Here is a 20,887-nt window from a genome sequence, read left to right as displayed (position 1 = left end):
TTCGTCACGCATAGTCTCTTCTCAGAGGTATTCGCTTAGAGGTAATTGGTTGAGATGTTTACACTTGTACAGTGTGTGACTCACTGTGGTAGTGTGTGACCAGCTGATGTATGTTGTTAAACTGAGTGCGTGAGGTGATGTAGAAGCCTCCACTGTCCAGCTTTCTAATCTTGTAGTGTTTCACATTCAGTCCTTTAGTGTTGTCATAGTCCAGGACTGACAGACAGTAGGCACCTAGGAAGAGGTACATTAGAGACAGGAAATCAGTAAAGCAAGCAAGATAACTTTGGGCAAGAAATATTGTCTAATCCTTTATTCACATTTCCATTAGATGATGCCTTTAGCGACTCCTAGTCTTCCTGGGGCCCAAAGGAAGAATAGTTTGAAAGAAATGGCTTTATTAGTGTCACTTTGTGTTCACAACCACGTTCCATTCCTTGTGGTCCCACAAAAACAAAACAATTACATCCAGTCTGCCACCAGAGGGCGGCACCAGCCCAGTGAGCCAGCCTGACGAGTGAACTCAAAGAACCCCTGGGCAATTCCCCCTCCTTCCCTCTCTGTTTAAACTGGGTGATATGCCTCTGGTTGTCGAACGTTGCAGATAGAGATTTCACGAATAGAGCCGACATGATTCCTTATTCTTTGTTATCTAGAGGCATGTTTACATAACATACACAGGGCCCTGCTAAACGCGCCCCTGGCTCCTCAATGACCTACTTCTGTCTTACTCACTCACCCGAGGGCTCCCCACCGCTCCCACTCAGTTCCCGGCAACGCCCCCCACCCGCCCCCTCCCTCCACCTCTCTTTACCCTCTCTCTTTCTCCGCTGAGCTCGGCCCATGGAGAGCGTGTGTGCGCGACACTACTGTGGCTGTGCTGTAGTGCAGCAGCTGACGATCAGAGGCATCGAACTCCGCTGTGCCCCAGGGGCGTCAGATCGAATCCACAAATCAAATTTAATTTGTCACATGCTTGGTAAATAAGAATTAGTTCTTAATTGACTTGCCTAGTTAAATAAAAGGTTAACAAATGATTAGGAACACCTTCCTAATATTGAGTTGCATCCCCTCCTTTTGCCCTCAGAACAGCCTCAATTTGTCGGGGCATGAACTCTACAAGGTGTCGAAAGCGTCCCACAGGGATGCTGGCCCATGTAGACTCCAATGCTTCCCACAGTTGTGTCAAGTTGGCTGAATGTCCGTTGGGTGTTGGGCCATTCTTGATACACACAGGAAACTGTTGAGCGTGAAAAACCCAGCAGCGTTGCAGTTCTTGACACAAACTTGACATAAGCTATTTTAAAAGAACATGGTTGCACAGCTACACGGCTTGATCCCCAGAAAAGGACAATTCCCACGGGCCAGCATTCCAATGTGGTCTTAATTGTCAGACACTCACCTTTCGTGGTCTCACTCTCTCTCACCAGGAACGTCCCTCTCCTGTTGTCCAAACTCAAGAGGAGCCTCTCCGAGTCGCGACGTGTGATCTTCCCAAAATACCACCTAGGGAAGAGAGGGAAGAGAGCACGGGGACACAGGGACCAGGTTGAGAGGAAGGGAGAAAGAAAAAGGGTGGCTGTGTGTGTGTGTGTGTGAGAGAGAGAGAGCGCGCGATATAACTGCCTTCTGTGCATGCCCCAATCAAAGAAGTATTGCATTCTGATTACTGCCCCTTACCTGGAAGCCATAGGCAATCTGAGATGACTGGTAGGATAAAGGTAAGAAATGGAATCATTACACAGGTTAGTTTGTGTGTGTGTTATTATCCACGTGTGTGTCTGTGCATGTCAGCTTGTGGAGTGTGTGTATGCCTTCAAGGTGCATAGAGAGATACTGTAGATGGAGCTCCTTTTGAATTCCATCAGAGAAGGAGAGAGAAGGAGAGAGGAGAGAAGAGAGAGAGAGAGGGATTTACTCTTCTGCCTGGATGGAGTCGGAAGGAGCCACATAATTGCTGGGGATGTAACCACTTTCTCCAGTGGTCAGAGAGCGAGCCAGCCACCAGTCCCCTTCTCTGCGGAGACAAGAACGGAACGGTTTCACAGATGGTCTCCTTTGCAAGTCTGTGATTCCAGTTTACGTGGGGTGATTTGGATTCTACTTCATATGGTGGGATACTTAAGACAGGACTCTTGAGTGAAGGAAACACTTTGCACACAGTACATTCACATTGGGAGGCAAATATTGAATACAGTCTTCACAGAGGCTCTTCTTCACATTCTATTTCCAATAGACAGAGCCATACGGTGAAACAGTAACACGCGTTCATACAGGGTCGACTCAACGGGAGGAAAATGATTTACAATATCCGTAGACTACAGGGCGGTTTCGTGAAGACAGATTAAAACTCCCGGACTAAGAGGATGCGTCAATGAAGATTCTCCATTAAACTCCAATAGATTCTCTAGGATTAGGCTTAATCTGTGTCCAGGAAATCAACCCTACAACTACTAGGAACACTAAAGGAATGGATGCAGGGTGGATTCAAACACAAACGTGTACTATGACACCATTAACCAAATGCCGGGAAGTTATCATGTGAACCAGCAACTATGATGTATTAGTGACGTGAACACACACACACACAGCACATTCATTTACACGAAGGACACCAAAGACAAGAGAAGCTTCACTGACCTGCTGTTCAACTTTCTCCTACATACAATTACAAAAAGGTACAGAGAAATAGATTGGGGAGATGGAGAGAGAGAATAGATGCGAAGGGGGTGGATGGGGTTAAAAAAAAGAGACAGAAAGCGTGTTAGCGAAGCAGATTCGTAGTTAGAGATACAGTATACAGAACCATTACAACAGGTACCATTACTACAGCGGAACCTAGCTCCCTTTGCAAAGACATAAAGTACAGCCATTAAACCAGAAGTCTGTCTAAAGATCACACTGTATGTACATGGAAACAAGGTTATTGACTGATTGCATAGAAAGAAGAGACATTCAGCAGCATACCTAAAACAGAGGACAGATAATATAATTGGTGCAGACCTAATATTAACACCAAGAAAGCTTCAGAACACGGTACCAAGTGCATGGTGCAGAAATAAAGCTGAGAACGGGTTGGCTCATAACACAGGAAATGGTGAAACATTATCTTGTGGTTATCATATCTCGGTGAGTTCACAGGGTTGACGTATTTGACCTGGTAACCCTAAGGGAATAGCTGTAGCAGCTTCGGGGGCAGATGCACTAATCACAATAATCCACTATAGTTCTATTGTCCTCAGCTCAGGCCTTCTAGGTCAACACTTTGTTATAGCTAGAGTATTGGGGGCTCGGCTCACTAGAATATGGTCCCACTGCACTTCTATTGATTAGAGAAAGACTCAAATTTGTAAAAGCAGCACAGACTGACATTACTAGAATGAATGGTCATTTGTCACTTTAACATATACATTTAAATGACAGTTATTCCGTAGACAATTATCGAGCAAGACTTCAACTAAGGTAGAGGCAGCAGGAAGGGGCTAGTCGCAGCAGGAAGTAGTCGCAGCAGGAAGTAGTCGCAGCAGGAAGGGGCTAGTCGCAGCAGGAAGGGGCTAGTCGCAGCAGGAAGGGGCTAGTAACAAACGGGAAGGGGGTTGAAACATATCAGCCTCCAAGTGGACGCACCAGTGAGATGAACAGCTGTACTTCTATGAATGAGCAGGAGAAAATAGGAAGTCTACAACAAAAACGTGTCAGCTCACACAAAACAGATACTGGTAAAGGGAGACTGTTTCTATGGATACGGGCTTTACAAAGGGCGGGTGACTGACACAGGGTTTGGGGGCAAAACAGCCAGCCAGCGCAGCAAGAGACCAGACATGCAGACTACGGTGTGTGTGTGTGTGAGAGAGAGAGCGAGAATGCGGGGGGGCATGTGCGTCTATCCCTGGGGATATGTCCCCATCCTCATCTTATGCTAATATGTTTATTCTATTCTACTGGGCCATTTAGTTTATGTTTGTATTCTTATATTTGATTTATTCTTATTGTTGCATTGTTTAGAAGGAAGCTGCAAGTAAGTATTTTGTTGGACAATGTACAGTTGAAGTCAGAAGTTCACGTACACCTTAGCCAAATCCATTTAAACTCAGTTTTTCACAATTCCTGACATTTAATCCTAGTAAAAATTACCTGTCATAGGTTAGTTAGGATCACCACTTTATTTTAAGAATGTGAAATGTCAGAATAATAGTAGAGTGAATGATTTATTTCGGTTTTATTTTTTTAATCATCAGATTCCCAGTGGGTCAGAAGTTTACATGCTGCCAAATACTAATTGAGTGTATTGCCTTTAAATTGGGTCAAACATTTCAGATAGCCATCCACAAGCTTTCCACCATAAGTAGGGTGAATTTTGGCCCATAACTCCTGATAGAGCTGTTGTAACTGAGTCAGGTTTGTAGGCCAGGGCTTTGTGATGGCCACTCCAATACCTTGACTTTGTTGTACTGAAGCCATTTTGCCACAACTTTGGAAGTATGCTGGGGTCAATGTCCATTTGGAAAACCCATTTGCGAACAAACTTTAACTTCCTATCTGATGTCTTGAGATGTTGCTTCAATATATCCACATCATTTTCCTCCTCATGATGCCATCTATTTTGTGAAGTGCACCAGTCCCTCCTGCAACAAAGCACCCACACAACATGGATGCTGCCACCCCCGTGCTTCATGGTTGGGATGGTGTTCATCGGCTAGCAAGTCTCCCCCTTTCTCCGATGGTCATTATGGCCAAACAGTTCTATTTTTGTTTCATCAGACCAGAGGACATTTCCCCAAAATGTATGTGCAGATGCAAACCGTAGTCTGGCTTTTTGTATGGCGGTTTTAAAGCAATGGCTTCTTCCTTGCTGAGCGGCCTTTCAGGTTATGCCGATATAGGACTTGTTTTACTGTGGATATAGATACTTTTGTACCCATTTCATCCAGCATCTTCACAAGGTCCTTTGCTGTTGTTCTGGGATCGATTTGCACTTTTCGCACCAAAGTACGTTCATCTCTAGGAGACAGAACGAGTCTCCTTCCTGAGCGGTATGACGGCTGCGTGGTCCCATGGTGTTTATACTTTTGTTTGTACTATTGTTTGTACAGATGAACGTGGTACCTTCAGGCGTTTGGAAACTGCTCCCAAGGATGAACCAGACTTGTGGAGGCCTACAATTTGTTGGCTTTTGATTTTCCAATGATGTCAAGCAAAGAGACACTGAGTTTGAAGGCAGGTCTTGAAATACATCCACATGTACACCTTCAATTGACTCAAACGATGTCAATGAGCCTATCAGAAGCTTATAAAGCCATGACATAATTTTCTGGAATTTTCCAAGCTGTTTAAAGGCACCGTCAACTTAGTGTATGTAAACGTCTGACCCACTGGAATTGGGATGCAGTGAATTATAAGTGAAATAATCTTGTCTGTAAACAATTGTTGGAAAAATGACTTGTCTCATGCACAAAGAAGTCCTAACCGACTTGCCAAAACTATAGTTTGTTAACAAGAAATTTGTGGAGTGGTTTTAAAAACGAGTTTTAATGACTTCAACCTAAGTGTATGTAAACTTCCGACTTCAACTGTATATCATGCGTTTCCTGTACATGCGACTAATCAAACGTGAAACTTGAAAAACTCATCCCAGTGTGTGTGGAGTTGCCTCACATGTTGTTCACTATTTGTAGCCGTTCCCCCTTCCTGAAAGACAGATCGGAGGCAGTGCGAGACTCGTAGTCATACAGCGCCATGAACGTCGTCACACCTCCTGTGGGGGAGAGGCAGACAGACACTCATACCTCAGAGTGATATTGCAATACCATTTTTAAAAATACAGTACTATTCATATATACAGAGTAAACTGTGTAGCTTTTCCATAAAGGGTATCAAACATACATCGTACTGAATAAGATTTGCATGTACTACAGTAGTCAGTAGCATCAAATAAGTAGCGGTCAATGCACCTCTGCCTGTTTTAGATAATCTTACCTTTAGTGAAATTAATCACTATAGTGATTTAATAATTTATTTATATTCCATTCTAGGTATTAGTGGGTTGTCTGGGCCCTACAGTCTTACCTGCAAGTGTCCCTCTGTTAGGAGACGTGACACTATTGGCGGACTCCACTCCCCCAAACAGTGCCAGCTCCGGGGTATTGATCAGCGGCTGAGTGGACCGGCGTGTTCCGCCCACTGCTGGACTCAGATTGGGCGTGAGGGTGTGCTGGGCGGGGCTGATGTTGTAGCTGCCACCCCCTCCTCCTAAACTGATGTTACCATCAAGACTCCGTGTCCGAAGGCCTGCGTCTTTGGGCTTGCTCTTGGTTCCCCCCATGGCCTAAGCCTGTAAGACAGACAGAGAGACTTATGAGCTTTTGCACTTTAAGCAAAGACAATAAAATGCTGGGAGTTTGAGCTGTTTAATTAATCCAATAAGATATTGCACAGTTCAGACTTCTCCTTTCTACATGATGGTATAGGCATAGAATAGCTAGAATAATCTTCAGTCAAACATCATTCGATACCTAGATACTGTATATTTATTTTGTTTGGCCAATAGGCTGTTGGTCGACCAAGATTATTTTAGTCGAGCAGTAGCAAATATATATAGCACATTTCACGCCTGTCTGCGTGGATTGATCCATTGGAGGCCGCAGGGTTGGCACACCAGTAGTACATTTACCACTAACTTCTTGGTGACAGGGGGGCAGTATTGAGTAGCTTGGATGAATAGGGTGCCCAGAGTAAACTGCGTGCTACTCTGTCCCAGATGCTAATATATGCATATTATTAGTAGATTTGGATAGAAAACACTCTGAAGTTTCTAAAACTGTTTGAATGATGTATGTGAGTATACCATAACTCATATGGCAGGTGAAAACCTGAGGAAAATCCAACCAGGAAGTGGGACATCTGAGGTTTGTAGTTGTTCAACTCTTTGCCATTCCAATATACAGTGTAAATGGGGTTATATTGCACTTCCTAAGGCTTCCACTAGATGTCAACAGTCTTTAGAACATTGTTTCAGGCTTCTACTGTGAAGTGGGGGCGAATGAGAGCTGATTGAGCCAGGTGTCTGGCAGAGTGCCACAGGCTCTGAGGCGCGGTCACGAGAGAGTTAGCTCTCGTTCCATTGCTTTTCTACAGACATAGGAATTCTCCGGTTGGAACATTATTGAACATTTATGATAAAAACATCCTAAAGATTGATTCTATACTTAGTTTGACATGTTTCTATGGGCTGTAATATAACGTATTGAACTTTTCGTCCGACATTAAGGCTGGACCTGAACGCGCGTTTGGATTTGTTTACCAAACGCGCTAACAAAAGAAGCTATTTGGACATAAATGATGGACATTATCGAACAAATCAAACATTCATCGTGGAACTGGGATTCCTGTGAATGCATTCTGATGAAGATCATCAAAGTGAATATTTATAATGCTATTTCTGAATAATGTTGACTACACAATATGGCGGATATCTTTTTGGCTGCTTTGTTGTCTGAACGCTGTACTCAGATTATTGCATGTTTGATTTTTCCATAAAGTAAAAAAAAAATCTGACACAGCGGTTGCATTAAGGAGAAGTATATCTCTAATTGCATGTATAACACTTGTATTTTCATCAAAATTTATAATGAGTATTCCTGTAAATAGATGTGGCTCTCTGCACAAATCCCAGCATGTTTTAGAACTACTGAATGTAACACGCCAATGTAAAATTTGATTTTGTTGATATAAATATGCACTTTATCTAACAAAACATACATGTATTGTGTAACATGAAGTCCTATGAGTGTCATCTGATGAAGATCAAAGGTTAGTGATTAATTTGATCTCTATTTGTGCTTTTTGTGACTCCTCTTTGGCTAGAAAAATTGCTAGAAAAGTGTTTTTCTGTGAGTTGGTGGTGACCTAACAATCGTTTGTGGTGCTTTCGCTGTGAAGCATTTTTGAAATGAGACACTGTGGCTGGATTAATGAGAATTGTCATCTTTAAAATGGTGTAAAATACTTGTATGCTTGAGGAATTTTAATTGTGAGATTGTTGTTTTGAATTTGGCGCCCTGCACTTTCACTGGCTGTTGGCGAGGTGGGACGCTACCTTCCAACATATCCCAGAGAGGTTAATTCCCATAATTCCTTATTTTATATTTCAAAATAAATAAAATAATATCCCCTTTTCGTGGTATCCAATTGGTAGTTACAGTCTTGTCTCATCGCTGCAACCCCACAGTACGGACTCGGGAGAGTCGAAGGTCGAGAGCCGTGCGTCCTCCGAAACACAACCCAACCAAGTCGTACTGCTTCTTGACACAATTCCCACTTAACCCGGAAGCCAGCAGCACCAATGTGTCAGAGGAAACACCGTACACCTGGCAACCGTGTCAGCGTGCACTGTGCCCGGCCCGCAACAGGAGTTGTAAGTGTGTGATGGGACAAGGACATCCCTGCCGGCAAACCCTCTGCTTACACGGATGACGCTGGGCCAATTGTGTTCCGCCCCATGGGTCTACCAGTCAAAGCCGGCTTTGACAGAGCCTGGACTCGAACCTAGAATCTCTAGTGCCGAATCTCTAGTAGCACAGCTAGCATTGTGATCCAGTGCCTTAGACCACTGCCCCACATGGGAGGCCAATTCCAATCATTTCTAAATCTACAACGCTTGTTTGGTTACAGAAATTTATGTTAATGTATTCAATATAAACTCAGCAAAAAAAGAAACGTCCTCACTGTCAACTGCGTTTATTTTCAGCAAACTTAACATGTGTAAATATTTGTATGAACGAGATTCAACAACAGACAAACTGAACAAGTTCCAAAGACATGTGACTAACAGAATAGTGGAGTAATGTGTCCCTGAAAAATGGGGGGGGTAAAAATCAAAAGTAATAGTCAGTATATTGTGTGGCCACCTGCTCCATTAAGTACTGCAGTGCATCTCCTCCTCATGGACTGCACCAGATTTGCCAGTTCTTGCTATGAGATGTTACCCCACTCTTCCACCAAGGCACTTGCAAGTTCCCTAACATTTCTGGGGTGAATGGCCCTAGCCCTCAACCTCCGATTCAACAGGTCCCAAACGTGCTCAATGGGATTGAGATCTGGGCTCTTCACTGGCCATGGCAGAACACTGACATTCCAGTCTTGCAGGAAATCACGCACAGAACGAGCAGTATGGCTGGTGGCATTGTCATGCTGCAGGATGAACCTGCAGGAAGGGTACCACATGAGGGAGGAGGATGTCTTCCCTGTAATGAGTTGAGAATGCCTGCAATGACAACAAGCTCAGTCTGATGATGCTGTGACACACCGTCCCAGACCATGACAGACCCTCCACCTCCAAACTCGATTCCGCTCCAGAGTACAGGCCTCAGAGTAACGCTCATTCCTTCGACGATAAACGCGAATCCGACCATCACCCCTGGTGAGACAAAACCGTGACTCGTCAGTGAAGAGCACTTTTTGCCAGTCCTGTTTGGTTCAGCGATGATGGGTTTGTGCCCATAGGTGACGTTGTTGCCGTTGATGTCTGGTGAGGACCTGCCTTACAACAGGCTTACAAGCCCTCAGTCTAGCCTCTCTCAGCCTATTGCGAACAGTCTGAGCACTGACGGAGGGATTGTGCGTTCCTGGTGTAACTCGGGCAGTTGTTACCATCCTGTACCGGTCCCACAGGTGTGATGTCTGGATGTACCGATCCTGTGCAGGTGTGCAGGTCAGCTGTCCGTCCTGTCTCCCTGTCTCCCTGTAGTGCTGTCTAAGGCATCTCACAGTACAAACATTTAAATGTATTACCCTGGCCACATCTGCAGTCCTCATGCCTCCTTGCAGCATGCCTAAGGCACGTTCACGCAGATCAGCAGGGACCCTGGGGATCTTTCTTTTGGTGTTTTTCAGAGTTAGTAGAAAGGCCTCTTTCGGCGGTCGGAGCTCCGTGGCCCAAACCTAACCCCGATAGGGGAGAGAGCTGAGGCCCCTCAGTTTTTATAACTGTGACCTTAATTGCCTACCGTCTGTAAGCTGTTAGTGCCTCAATGACCGTTTCAAAGGTGCATGTTCATTAATTGTTTATGGTTCATTGAACAAGCATGGGAAACAGTGTTTAAACCCTATACAAAGAATATCTGTGAAGTTAATTCATAAAAATCTGAATATCTTTGAAAGACAGGGTCCTGAAAAAGGGATGTTTCTTTTTTTGCTGAGATTATTATTATTACTACTACAGTATTTCTATTGTCATTGGAGGAGTGGAGGAGCACACAATATAGGCTACACTGGTGCGAAAAAGGTTTGGGTTTATTTCATTCCATTTATGAGTTGTCAATTACTCCCTGTCTTTTGTTCGGAGCGCTCCAGACTTGTCTACCTGGCCTGCGTGCAAGTGTAGGCCTATAAATGTGCCAATTTGGGGATCTGATACCATTTCTGATTGTCTTAACTCTCCATCACTGTGGCGCTTCTCAAATTTGTTTTTGCTTCGCCTCAAACGGCAAGTGAACGAAGTCTGTTTTTACATCCATTGAGAATGATAATAGTTCCTCAACGTAGCCTATTGTAAAAACCTTTCCAGCTCTCTCGCCTTCGATTAGCACTCGGCATGACAGGGGAAACAAATGTGATGCGCTGATCCGGTGGAAACATCATAAAAATAGGCCTACCTGATTACTTCTTATCCCTTGCACAAAATAGCCTAGAGCCGTGTCTGTTTGTCTGGAGTGCATTGGTGTGGGAAACCCTGGAGGACCCAGAATATTCCATACAATGTTCGCTAGCACGAGCTTCAAGCCGGACCAAGTTAATAATACTATATATTATACAATGTTTCAAGTTCCTTGTTGGCTTTATGTTTATTTTTACATATTGGCAATGGCAATATGAGTTTTAGATTTGTATAATTTTCGTTTAGAATTTTTATTAAACCACATTGAGATATTTTTAATTATAAATTAAATTAAAAACTGTTCCACAAAAATGTGTATATGAAAATCATAACTAGCACTCAGATCAGTAGAAATGGTAGGATAACTTGGCACTCCAAATGGAAAAAGTTTGCGACCGCTGGTGTAGCCTATTATCGGCAACTTCAGGAGCATAACAGTAGAATCTGCTAAGACCAGCAGCAGCGGGTGGAGGAGGCTCAGGAACAGGTTCCCTTTCTTCTAGTTAGGCTATATTTATCTCTGGCTCCCTCTTTAGTCATTTGTATGTCTTCATTTTTAATTGCAATGCTTAAAGCGTCAGACAAGCTCAGTAGCCTACATAGGGAGTGTCTATAGATGGTAAAATACACATTTTAAAAGTTTGACCTATCGTTTGGTCAAAAGAACAGAAGACTCAACAACCACAAAAATTTGTCGGGGACAACCCTAATATTTATATTCTGGACCCTGACATTGCTCCTTCTGATGTGTATTAATTTCTTTATTTTACATTTTTGGTAAATGTGTGTATTGCTAGGCATTACTGCACTCACAGTGCAACATCTACAAATCTGTGTTCGTGATCAATAAACTTTGATCATTTTTTTTATATTTGAACACTCACCTCGCTGACCCCAGGCTGCTTAAGAGGGCAGGGCCAAGAGCAGAAACCAGAGATACATGGGAAGCCATACAGTTGCTATGTTCTAACCCACAGAAGTACAGTCATGTGCAGCAATAATATATGCTTAACCAATGCTTCCCTAAGGATGGGCTTGCAGCTGCCACTCCTCAGCCACCAGACAGGAAGCCACAGCTGTAAGACCCCTCATCCTAGCTTTCACCCACACCCACCCACAACATACCAAACAGAGGCTTCTCTACCCCAAGAGAGATGATTGAATATGAAATGTATGAAATACAGAAAAGACAGAATGGGAAAGATCATGTGAAGAGAGCAAGAAATCAGCAACTAAAGTGTATGGACATGGATCATTTTTCTCTCTGCTATCATGGCTTTGTGCCACTGTATGGCCTCCAGTGTTCAAATGGCAGAGCACGTTGCTCTCCCCCATCATGGCTTTTGCAGTGGCACTACAACACTAGTCAATACCGATCCCTTATCGTGGGCATTTTGCTGACATCGTTCATAACGATAATAGCCCATACTAGGGTAATGTGAAGTTTGAAATGAAATACATTTGCTAATATGGGTGATTGTTAAATGGGACAATGATGGCTATAACCAAAACTAGGAGTAGTTTAAAGGATAATTTAAAAAAGATGCCGTTCTAAACATATATTTTTATTTATGGTTATCGCATAATTCAGGCAATTTACTGCGATATGGATTTTTTACCCATGTAGCCAAGCTCTAGTTTCCACAGACTGATATTAATGAGTCAGGATCAATAGACTCACTACCAGTCAGAGCAAAGGGTTGGCTGTATGGTACCCAACCTAACCTCTCATTCACATCGCCCTACCACCCGGTGAATAGTGTGACCTGCTTGCCGTGCCATCGCTCGAGCTCATTTGCTCCAAATGAATGCTGTGAACATGTTGCCCAAAGCGACTCAGCCCATCCGGCCATAAGGCTTACAAATGGGCTCGGACACATAATTGGATAGAGTTCAATTGAGCATAAATATTGACATGTTGCTGTATCAGTCTGTGTAATCACACGACCAGCCTGTATAAATCGCATGTACTGTAGCAGCTTTAAACAAAGCGGGTCTCTCTTTTTATCTCAAGAAGAATAGCCTGGATAAAAGGAGGTTCAATCAAAGAAAAAAGAAAAACCAAGAGCTGCAATTCCACCAGAGATTTTGTCCAGAGTATAACAATGACCTATGAGGAGAGTTTACACTTTAACGTGCAATTAAGGTACTAAGATCTCTTAAAGACTCTTGCCTCTTTACTCCGAAGCTCCCAGCATTCTTCGGAAGAGGCTCCAGCTATAAACACATGATGCATCTCAGTCTAATCACAGTTTAGTGCATGTAATCATTACACTAGATCCAGGATCATTTAGGCACTCAATCCTCCACTACTATTATGGATGGATACACACTAACCTATGTATTCATTTGGACAGCGAAGCTCAAACTTGTCATTTGTCTCATTGATATCATTTGATATCAAATGTTTTCACATGAGGCGATAGCACAGAATGTCACCTTTCATTTGAGGTCATGTACATATCTGTTTTACACTTTAGAAATTAAAGCACTACGTATCTAGTCCCCCCATTTGAAGGTGTCAAGTATTTGGAAAAATTTCCTTGATGTATTACATTTTGTCAAAAGTTTAGTATTTGGTCCCATATTCTTAGCACGCAATGACTACATCAAGCGTGTGACTCTACAAACTTGTTGGATACATTTGCAGTTCATTTTGGTCATGTTTCAGATTATTTTGTGCCCAGTAGAAATTAATGGTAAATAATGTAGTGTGTCATTATGGAGTTACTTTTACTGTAAATAAGAATATATTTCTGAACACTTCTACATTAATGTGGATGCTACCAGGATTACGGATAATCCTGAATGAATCATGAATAATGAGTGAGAAAGTTAGATGCATAAATATCATTCCCCCAAAATTGCTAACCTCCCTGTTATTGGTAATGGTGAGAGGTTAGCATGTTTTGGGGGCATGATCTTTGTGCATCTGTAATATGTTGTTATTGTCTATAACTGTTCTGTACTTTGTCATGTACTTTGTGTGTTTTATGTGGACCTCATGAAGAGTAGCTGCTGCATGTTCAGTAGCTAATTTGGGATTCTAAAACTCCAAAGTAACTAAACTAAAACTCCAAAGTAACTAAACTAAAACTCCAAAGTAACTAAACTAAAACCAAAGTAACTAAACTAAAACTCCAAAGTAACTAAACCAACCTCCAAAGTAACTAAACCAACCTCCAAAGTAACTAAACCAAACTCCAAAGTAAGATCCAAAGGATTCAGCTACTTTCTATCCCGTTGATCTAATTATGGAGTCAGTCATTGTGTGGTAGTGGAGTCATTCACCAGGCTGCCATGTGTCTGTCTATAATCCTGCTAAACTAAACCAAGGTAGCAAGGCTAGGGTGACAGACAGCTTCTCAGAGGCTTGCAATGTACTGATGACACGCTGGAAAAATGTATGACACACAAAGAAAAAACACCCTTCTTTCACCAGGGGGAACATTCTGAGACCTATCCATGCTTCTCGTCTGTCAGAGGAGAGACACGCACACACATGCTTGGCAGGCAGCCAGGAGATTGGAGACCCCATAGCCTCTTGCTGCTTATCAAACAGCTGAGGAGATTCCTATGGATCCGATGTAGACTAGGACACAGCAGCAGCCAGTCTATCCTGCCAGCCTCCATCTTTCTCACTCACACACACACTTTTCATGAGGAAGAAAAGCTGAACCAGGGGGGCTCATTACATTTCTAGCCCAGCCGGCGTCAGGGTGTGTGAGGGGGCTGGTTGTTGGAAGGAAAGGGGGGCTGGTGGGGAGCGAGAGGGGGCAATGGGGATAGAGGAAGTCGATATGTCCCCCAAGGGTATGTCTGTACAACAGGGTAGTTTTACTGTACAGTCGCTAACAGTGTGGCCAGGTTAGAGCGCAGTCAGTGCACACACTCGAGCAGACACAAAGAGGACGGGTAGCACAGCAAGCCAGTCTTTGTGTCTTTTGTGTGTCTCATCCACTGCATATTAAATATCCTCACTGTAAATCAGCCTATACTCCAGAGTTTTATGTTTGTTTAATGTATTTAATAAAGTATATTGTCTATTCTGTATGGTGACAATGTTGACTGTCTATTCTGTCTGTACATTGTCTATTGCTGGCAGCACCTATTCTGGGCATGTGTAAATGTAGGCTACTTGGCGAATAAAGTGATTCTGATTGTGGTTGAATGGTTAATATGCCTTTTCAGACACTTCCTCTACCATCTCACTGTCTCCATCAAATGACCAGTCACATTTCACACAACTGGCACTTTCATGATGGAGATGTTATTTGAATACGTCTCAGGTATTTATTTAGTAATACACAACAGTTTCTTAGTGAATACGCTGAACCCATTTCATTAGTGGAAATCAATGTAATATCTAGATCAGCTTTAGACTATAGCATGCAACAAGAGCTTAACATACCATGTGATCTGAGAAAAAAAATCCCTTTTTTTTTTTCCTACAGAATTTCCTCCCATTAACATCCAAAAACAAAACTCCACCAAAGCTTGTTTGTCAGATCTGACCAAATCTACCCACGTCTCAGACAGCTGAGTGAAGTAAACATCAGACGGGTCTCAACGTCTGAGCTCTGGGGCATTCCACCCTTCCTCTATTACACTACTGCTCAAACAAAGAACTCTACTGTCAGCTCACACTCCCAGCAAGCCTTACAATCAAACACAATTTATTTGAATAGACTCGATTCACACTATAGATCCGACCTGGATCGCACTGCGTGGGCTCGGCTACTGCATGGTTTGAAACAGGCAGCACTTTGCCCATGCCCAAGCTACTGCGTGTGAGTGTGTGTGAGAGAGAGAGCACTATACCACCCAGATTCTGCCCTTTGTGCATGTACACTGTGTAATAAACCAGTGAGGTCCTGTCAGTGCCTCATTGACTAATAAGATTGAGGTAACTAAGCACCTGCTCTACTCACTACAATGCAGAATGAAACCCAGTAAAATCCCTCTGGCAGCAAGGCAGGGGGTGATGAGGGATAATTATGCACAAGAAACCAGCAATGGTTTCCAAATCCTTCCAGTCTCATGGGCTTTGGCTGAATGGGGGGGGGGGGTTCTTTTCACTTCGCTGCCGTTGTTGTTTGTTGTATATTCTGTTGTTGTTCCCTCTTCATTTTTCTGTTTCTTCTGAAAGGATCATCTCAGACTAGGAAAGTGAAACAGACTATTCAAAAGGCTATGGTGTCATTAATCTATTTAAGACGGTGCACATTAAATCACTTCTTTGTCTGAACATTTCCTATTAATTCAATAACACATTGATTAAAAAAGAAAATAAATCCCTGATGAATTCAGTGTTTTTGCTTAATTTTTTAGCTCCTTACTGATAATCGAGAAGTCATCATTTACTCATGAATAGTGGTGCTTCGTGGCTCAGTTGGTAGAGCATGGCGTGTTCCAACGACATTGGGTTGTGGGTTTGATTTCCGCTGGGCCCACCCATATGGGGCAGCCGGTAGGCTAGTTGTTAGGTAACACAGAGGTTAAGAGTCAAGGCTTTAGAAACAGCCGGTAGGCCTTGTTACAAGGAGTAACACAGAGGTTAAGAGTCAGGCTTTAGAAACCTGAACGGGCCGGATTCCTCATATTCCTGCTTGGAAATCCACATCTTAGAGGCCAGTTGGGCCAGTAACCTGAAGGTTGCAGGATCGAATCCATGAGCCGACAAGGTAAAAATCTGTCGAGGAGTTGGGTTGAATGCGGAAGACACATTTCAGTTGAATACATTCAGTTGGACAAATGACTAGGTATCTCCCTTTCCCATATCAATGTGTATGCACACACTACTTGTAAGTCGCTTTGGAGAAAATAGTAAGCAAAATGGCATATTATTATATTATGAAAGTAATAAAACAGCGACTTGCTTGATTCAAATTTTTTCGGGCTAAGATTGAAACCCTGTAGCCAACTATGATGATGGACTGTAAGTGAGAATTGCATGCTCATTCCAGTGAGACAGCTGAAAACCACACAGAGGAAATCAAAACAAAACTCATGAGGAGAAATCGCCACGGGGGGGGGACCAAACATAATGAGCCTGAAAGTCGTCATTGTGGCAGTCTGACGTCAGTGGTGAGGCTTGACATTTAAATTCCATCTTATCCACTAGCCTTCCTTCCGCAGTCCTCCCATTACATGAGTGACAGAACAACAGGTGCCAGACAGGTGGAGAGATAATCATCATGATTTTATTCCATTTGCATGAGTAAGACATCAAATATTGTTTTAATATGCTGTATGCATCCGAGACCTGGACAGCTCGGTACAGTGTGTGTTTTTTAGGCTCGGGCCAGGAAAAACTACATTTCTTCTTTCACATGTTGTGCAACTTATAGTACATCTAACCCAGGGATGGGCAACTTTGATGGAGGTGGGGGCAACCCAAAATCTGAACTCGTCAGATTTTTGGTCGTTGGTCTGCATACCCAAATATGCAGTCAGAGCCGGCCCTAGCCTTTTGGGGGCCCTAAGTACAATTTATTGGGCCCACCCCCACCTTGTGAACAAAACATTTAAGTTTTGTGTGAATTTCCTGCAATTCTACACATTTTGCTATGGGGCGTAAAGAAAATGTTGTAGTTTTAAAACAAGTTTGCTGCAATTGTACACCTTTTGCCATAGGTTGGAGAGAAACATTTGCAGTTTTTTTTTATATATCGGTCGCTAATTCGACCATGATTACTACAAATTGATCATCTAGCCAACTAATTTACTCACTTAAAAAATGTTAGCTGACATGGGCTAATCGAGTGACTGTCAGTGACTGACATAATCTGTGTTTTCAACCATTATAACTCTCAGTAAGTTGAAACCCCAACGGAGTAACTCATTTTCTATTTCTTTATGCATTTCCTTTAAATTAAAACCGGGCCGGCCGTTTTGTGGCCAATCCATGATTTTACCGCATAGGTTCTAACAACAAATCAACATATAGCTCAACTCTTGTCCTGTTACATAACATGTGAACTGCTTCCCAGGCTACTACTATCGTTATCAGCAGGAGACAAGTCTGAGCCACAGATATAGTCAACTGGGGATGCTAAAGAAAGGATTCAGGTAACTACTCATATCAAAGGTACTGTACATCAAGTATCGAAAGGTCGGCTCATGGGTGTAATATCTGAGGCTACGGTTTCATGTCATTGCTCAACGAGGTTCACATTTAGGCAGAAGTTCCACATCAACTCCCTGAGAAAAACACGGTTGAGGTGAGGGCAAGTTAGACCAGCATTGAACCAGGGAATTGCAGCATGTGGTCCTGTGTCCGAAACAGTTACCAAATTTTTTTTTTTTTAAGTTACAGCTGTAGCAGTCAACTCCTCGCTTCCTCCATTCTTCTCAAAGTGAATTGAAGGAGAGGATCTAAGGTCCCTCCTCCAATACGCTTGGTGAGGAACTGAGGAAACAAGAATGGAGGAAGCGAGGAGTTGACTGCTACAGATGTAGCTTTAAAAAAAAATTTTTTTTAGACACAGCCATGGATCAGGCCCTGGATGTATTCCTTCATCTTAATGCTCTCTAAGTAATTACTTAAGGGAAAGCAGGGAAAGTGGGAGGCTTTGGCTCGGCCCTCCTTTTCCTGCGTCACTGCCCACCGTCTGCTTGTTCTCTCCAGATTATCAACATCAATTCTGTAATCGTGTTCGGCTATGCCGTGACGACATCCCATATGGGGAGTCAAGACTAGCTGTAACAGAACAACATGACTACAACCAAATTGAAAGACCGGATATACCGGTCGGACTTCTACATGCAGCAAGCACATATCTTATCCTGCCTAGACAAATCCATCTGCCGCAGTGTGCTAAATACGAGAAGGCACCCAACAGTAAATCTCCCCTACAGACAGAGTGAGTGAGTGAGTGAGTGAGTGAGTGAGTGAGTGAGTGAGTGAGTGAGTGAGGACACTGGCATTCCACAAGAAACGGCCCAAATGCACTTGTACACCCACTTTTATTATTTTTCAGAGAAATGTGCTGAAAACAGCAGCAAGTTTATCAGATAAAGAGAGAAAGAGAGAGAGAGGGAAGTCTCCCTGGCTGTCTCTGAGCTATCAGGTTGGATGCCGGTCATGTCCTGAGAGCGACTGAAGTGAAATCACCCGGAAAATTCTTTCCATTTAGGTTTGATCTCCAGAGAGTCCTGTAAAAACACAGGCCTGCATCCCAAATGGCAGCCTATTCCCTTTAAAAAGTGGCCCATATGTCTTCGGTCGAAAGCAATGTACCACATAGGGGATAGGGTGCCATTTGGGAAACTCAATGTATTGTAGCCTCATTCGGACGAAAGAGTAGCAGAGGAAGGAGTTTGCTTCTGGTGCAGAGTTTGCGGTAAAACATTACGCGTTGCGGAAGTGCTATGATTTGGGATGCAGCGTTTACCCACTTTCCTTTACTCAGCAGTCTCTTAAGAGTTTACTGTCCTGTTCCCGTTCACTGCTCAAGTATGTGTGTTGGGGGGGGTGAACTTAACCCAATCTGAGTTCACATCACCTTCGGTTTTTAAAACAAAACATCCAGTCAGTGTGACCATGAGCGCGATTGACAGCTCTCTCACCCTCAAAAAAGCCTCAGAGGCTGAGGCTGGTTGGCCTTACAACCCTGTTTCTTCAGGGAGGCCTTTCATATTTACGACTTCACAACAACAAATGAGCCACTGGTCTGGCAGGGTTCCCAGATCCATGGATTTTCTAAAGGCCTGTTATCACCAGTTCTTAATCTCACTGCAACACATATTAAATCATTTGGGAATTTAGGCTCAACTCATAAAATAATCTGGGCCATTTTGTATAAGAAGGGATTAGTTCAGAGGACAGCTCCTGTGACGTCATGGAGGGAGGGAGTTAAACAAAAAAATAGAAAAAAGGTACTTCAACTTACCGTAGAGCAACAAAAAAGTAGGATATTTTCACTTTTTCAACCCTCCTTTTGCTTTCTTTAACCATCTATCCCTTGCTTCATTCCTTCCTTCACTCATTCTTCATTCCCTAGCAGAACCACCCCACATCCAACTCCATCTCTCAAAGCACAAACTTATACCACTCCACATTCTCTATGCTCTTATAATTCAGTCAAGTCACTCAGCATAGGACACATCAATATCGGGCATCACAAAGTATCCTGTGACAAAATTAGAGAGTGTTACAAGAGTAGAGAGGAGCAACTTCTAGCACCCTCCCTGCTCTCTGCAACCATTATTCAGAGGCATAGTCATTCCAGGACACAAACTATTCTGTGACCAAATTGAGAGTGTGGCAAGCAAGAGCAGAGCTGAGGCCGAGCTAGCAGAGCGCAGCACGCCAGTCTCTCTCCATCCCTGCAGTGAGCCTCCCACCCAGGCAAGCTTGGCCCATCTGATCTGAGCTACACACAGTAGGAGACGAGCCCCAGTCCCACAGCAGCTCTGTGTGTGTGAATCATCCATAGATTTAGCCCACACCGAGGTACAATCCCATGTTAGACAGAAGCACAGCACTGTTTCCCACGCAACTCTGACTGACTGAGCCATAGGCCTACAACCATCCCAAGATAGACTTTGCTGTACCATGCCTAGTGGCTTATAAGAGGCTCTTAAGAGACAGAGAATTAAAAATGGTTAGCTTACACAAGTTTGGGAAGTGGATTTACAAAATCTTTCCGTCTCTGAGGTTCTGTAAGAGGTTCAAGCTGTTGACTGATTTTGGAATTGAAAAACAAAAATTGGTTGACTGTTTTGAATCACGAGACTATCAAAAAGAGGTAACTCCTAGAGTGCCAAAAGTGATCATCATTGCTTAACTAATAAGGAGGTAGCAAACAAAAACCACTACTGATGTGGACAGCTTCAGAGCAGTCATGAAGCCACTAGGACTGTCCCAGACAAAAAAAAAAAAATCTTGGTAGACGGAAAGTAGTCTGTTATTTTGACCAATCGATTACTCTAAAATGTTTAAATGTGTAGTTTTCCATATATAGACACACCCTGTGTGTTTTAATAAAATCAAATAATTTTATTTTGAGCTTGTCTGATGCTTTAAGCTTATGGTTTGATGCCTCAAGAGGGTGCCAGATATCTAGATTTTTTTTTTTAACTTCACCTGACCCAACTATTCTCTTCCTGCTCCTGCTGGCATTTGCAGATTCTGCCATTACTCTCCCGAAGTTGCCGGTAACAGGCTACACAAGGAGTCGACAACCTTTCTAATGTGGAATGCCAATTTATCTTACCATTTCTAATGAT

At 43.1% G+C, this 20,887-nt stretch overlaps 1 protein-coding gene across 7 annotated transcripts in view; it reads right to left on the bottom strand.

Moving 5' to 3' along the window:
* The window catches only part of LOC118360026 (proto-oncogene tyrosine-protein kinase Src-like), a 44,437-nt gene that overhangs the window by 3,152 nt on the left and 20,398 nt on the right, over positions 1–20,887 (bottom strand). For 6 of the 7 annotated variants that reach the window (XM_035739062.2, XM_052482414.1, XM_035739061.2 and 3 more), the window contains exons 2-7: positions 6,067–6,331; positions 5,656–5,755; positions 2,641–2,658; positions 1,919–2,017; positions 1,403–1,506; positions 85–234 (exon numbers count right to left, since the gene is read on the bottom strand). In XM_035739062.2, coding sequence (XP_035594955.1) covers positions 85–234; positions 1,403–1,506; positions 1,919–2,017; positions 2,641–2,658; positions 5,656–5,755; positions 6,067–6,322 — 727 coding nt within the window. In that variant the 5' untranslated portion in view covers positions 6,323–6,331. The remainder of the gene's footprint in view (positions 1–84; positions 235–1,402; positions 1,507–1,918; positions 2,018–2,640; positions 2,659–5,655; positions 5,756–6,066; positions 6,332–20,887) is intronic. The other variant, XM_035739063.2, reaches the window with a different exon arrangement.

Source organism: Oncorhynchus keta, chromosome 27, assembly GCF_023373465.1.
Source record: "Oncorhynchus keta strain PuntledgeMale-10-30-2019 chromosome 27, Oket_V2, whole genome shotgun sequence".
NCBI lineage: Eukaryota > Metazoa > Chordata > Actinopteri > Salmoniformes > Salmonidae > Oncorhynchus > Oncorhynchus keta.
The sequence above is the reverse complement of the archived record's forward strand: the minus strand, read 5'-3'. Positions and strand labels throughout refer to the sequence as shown.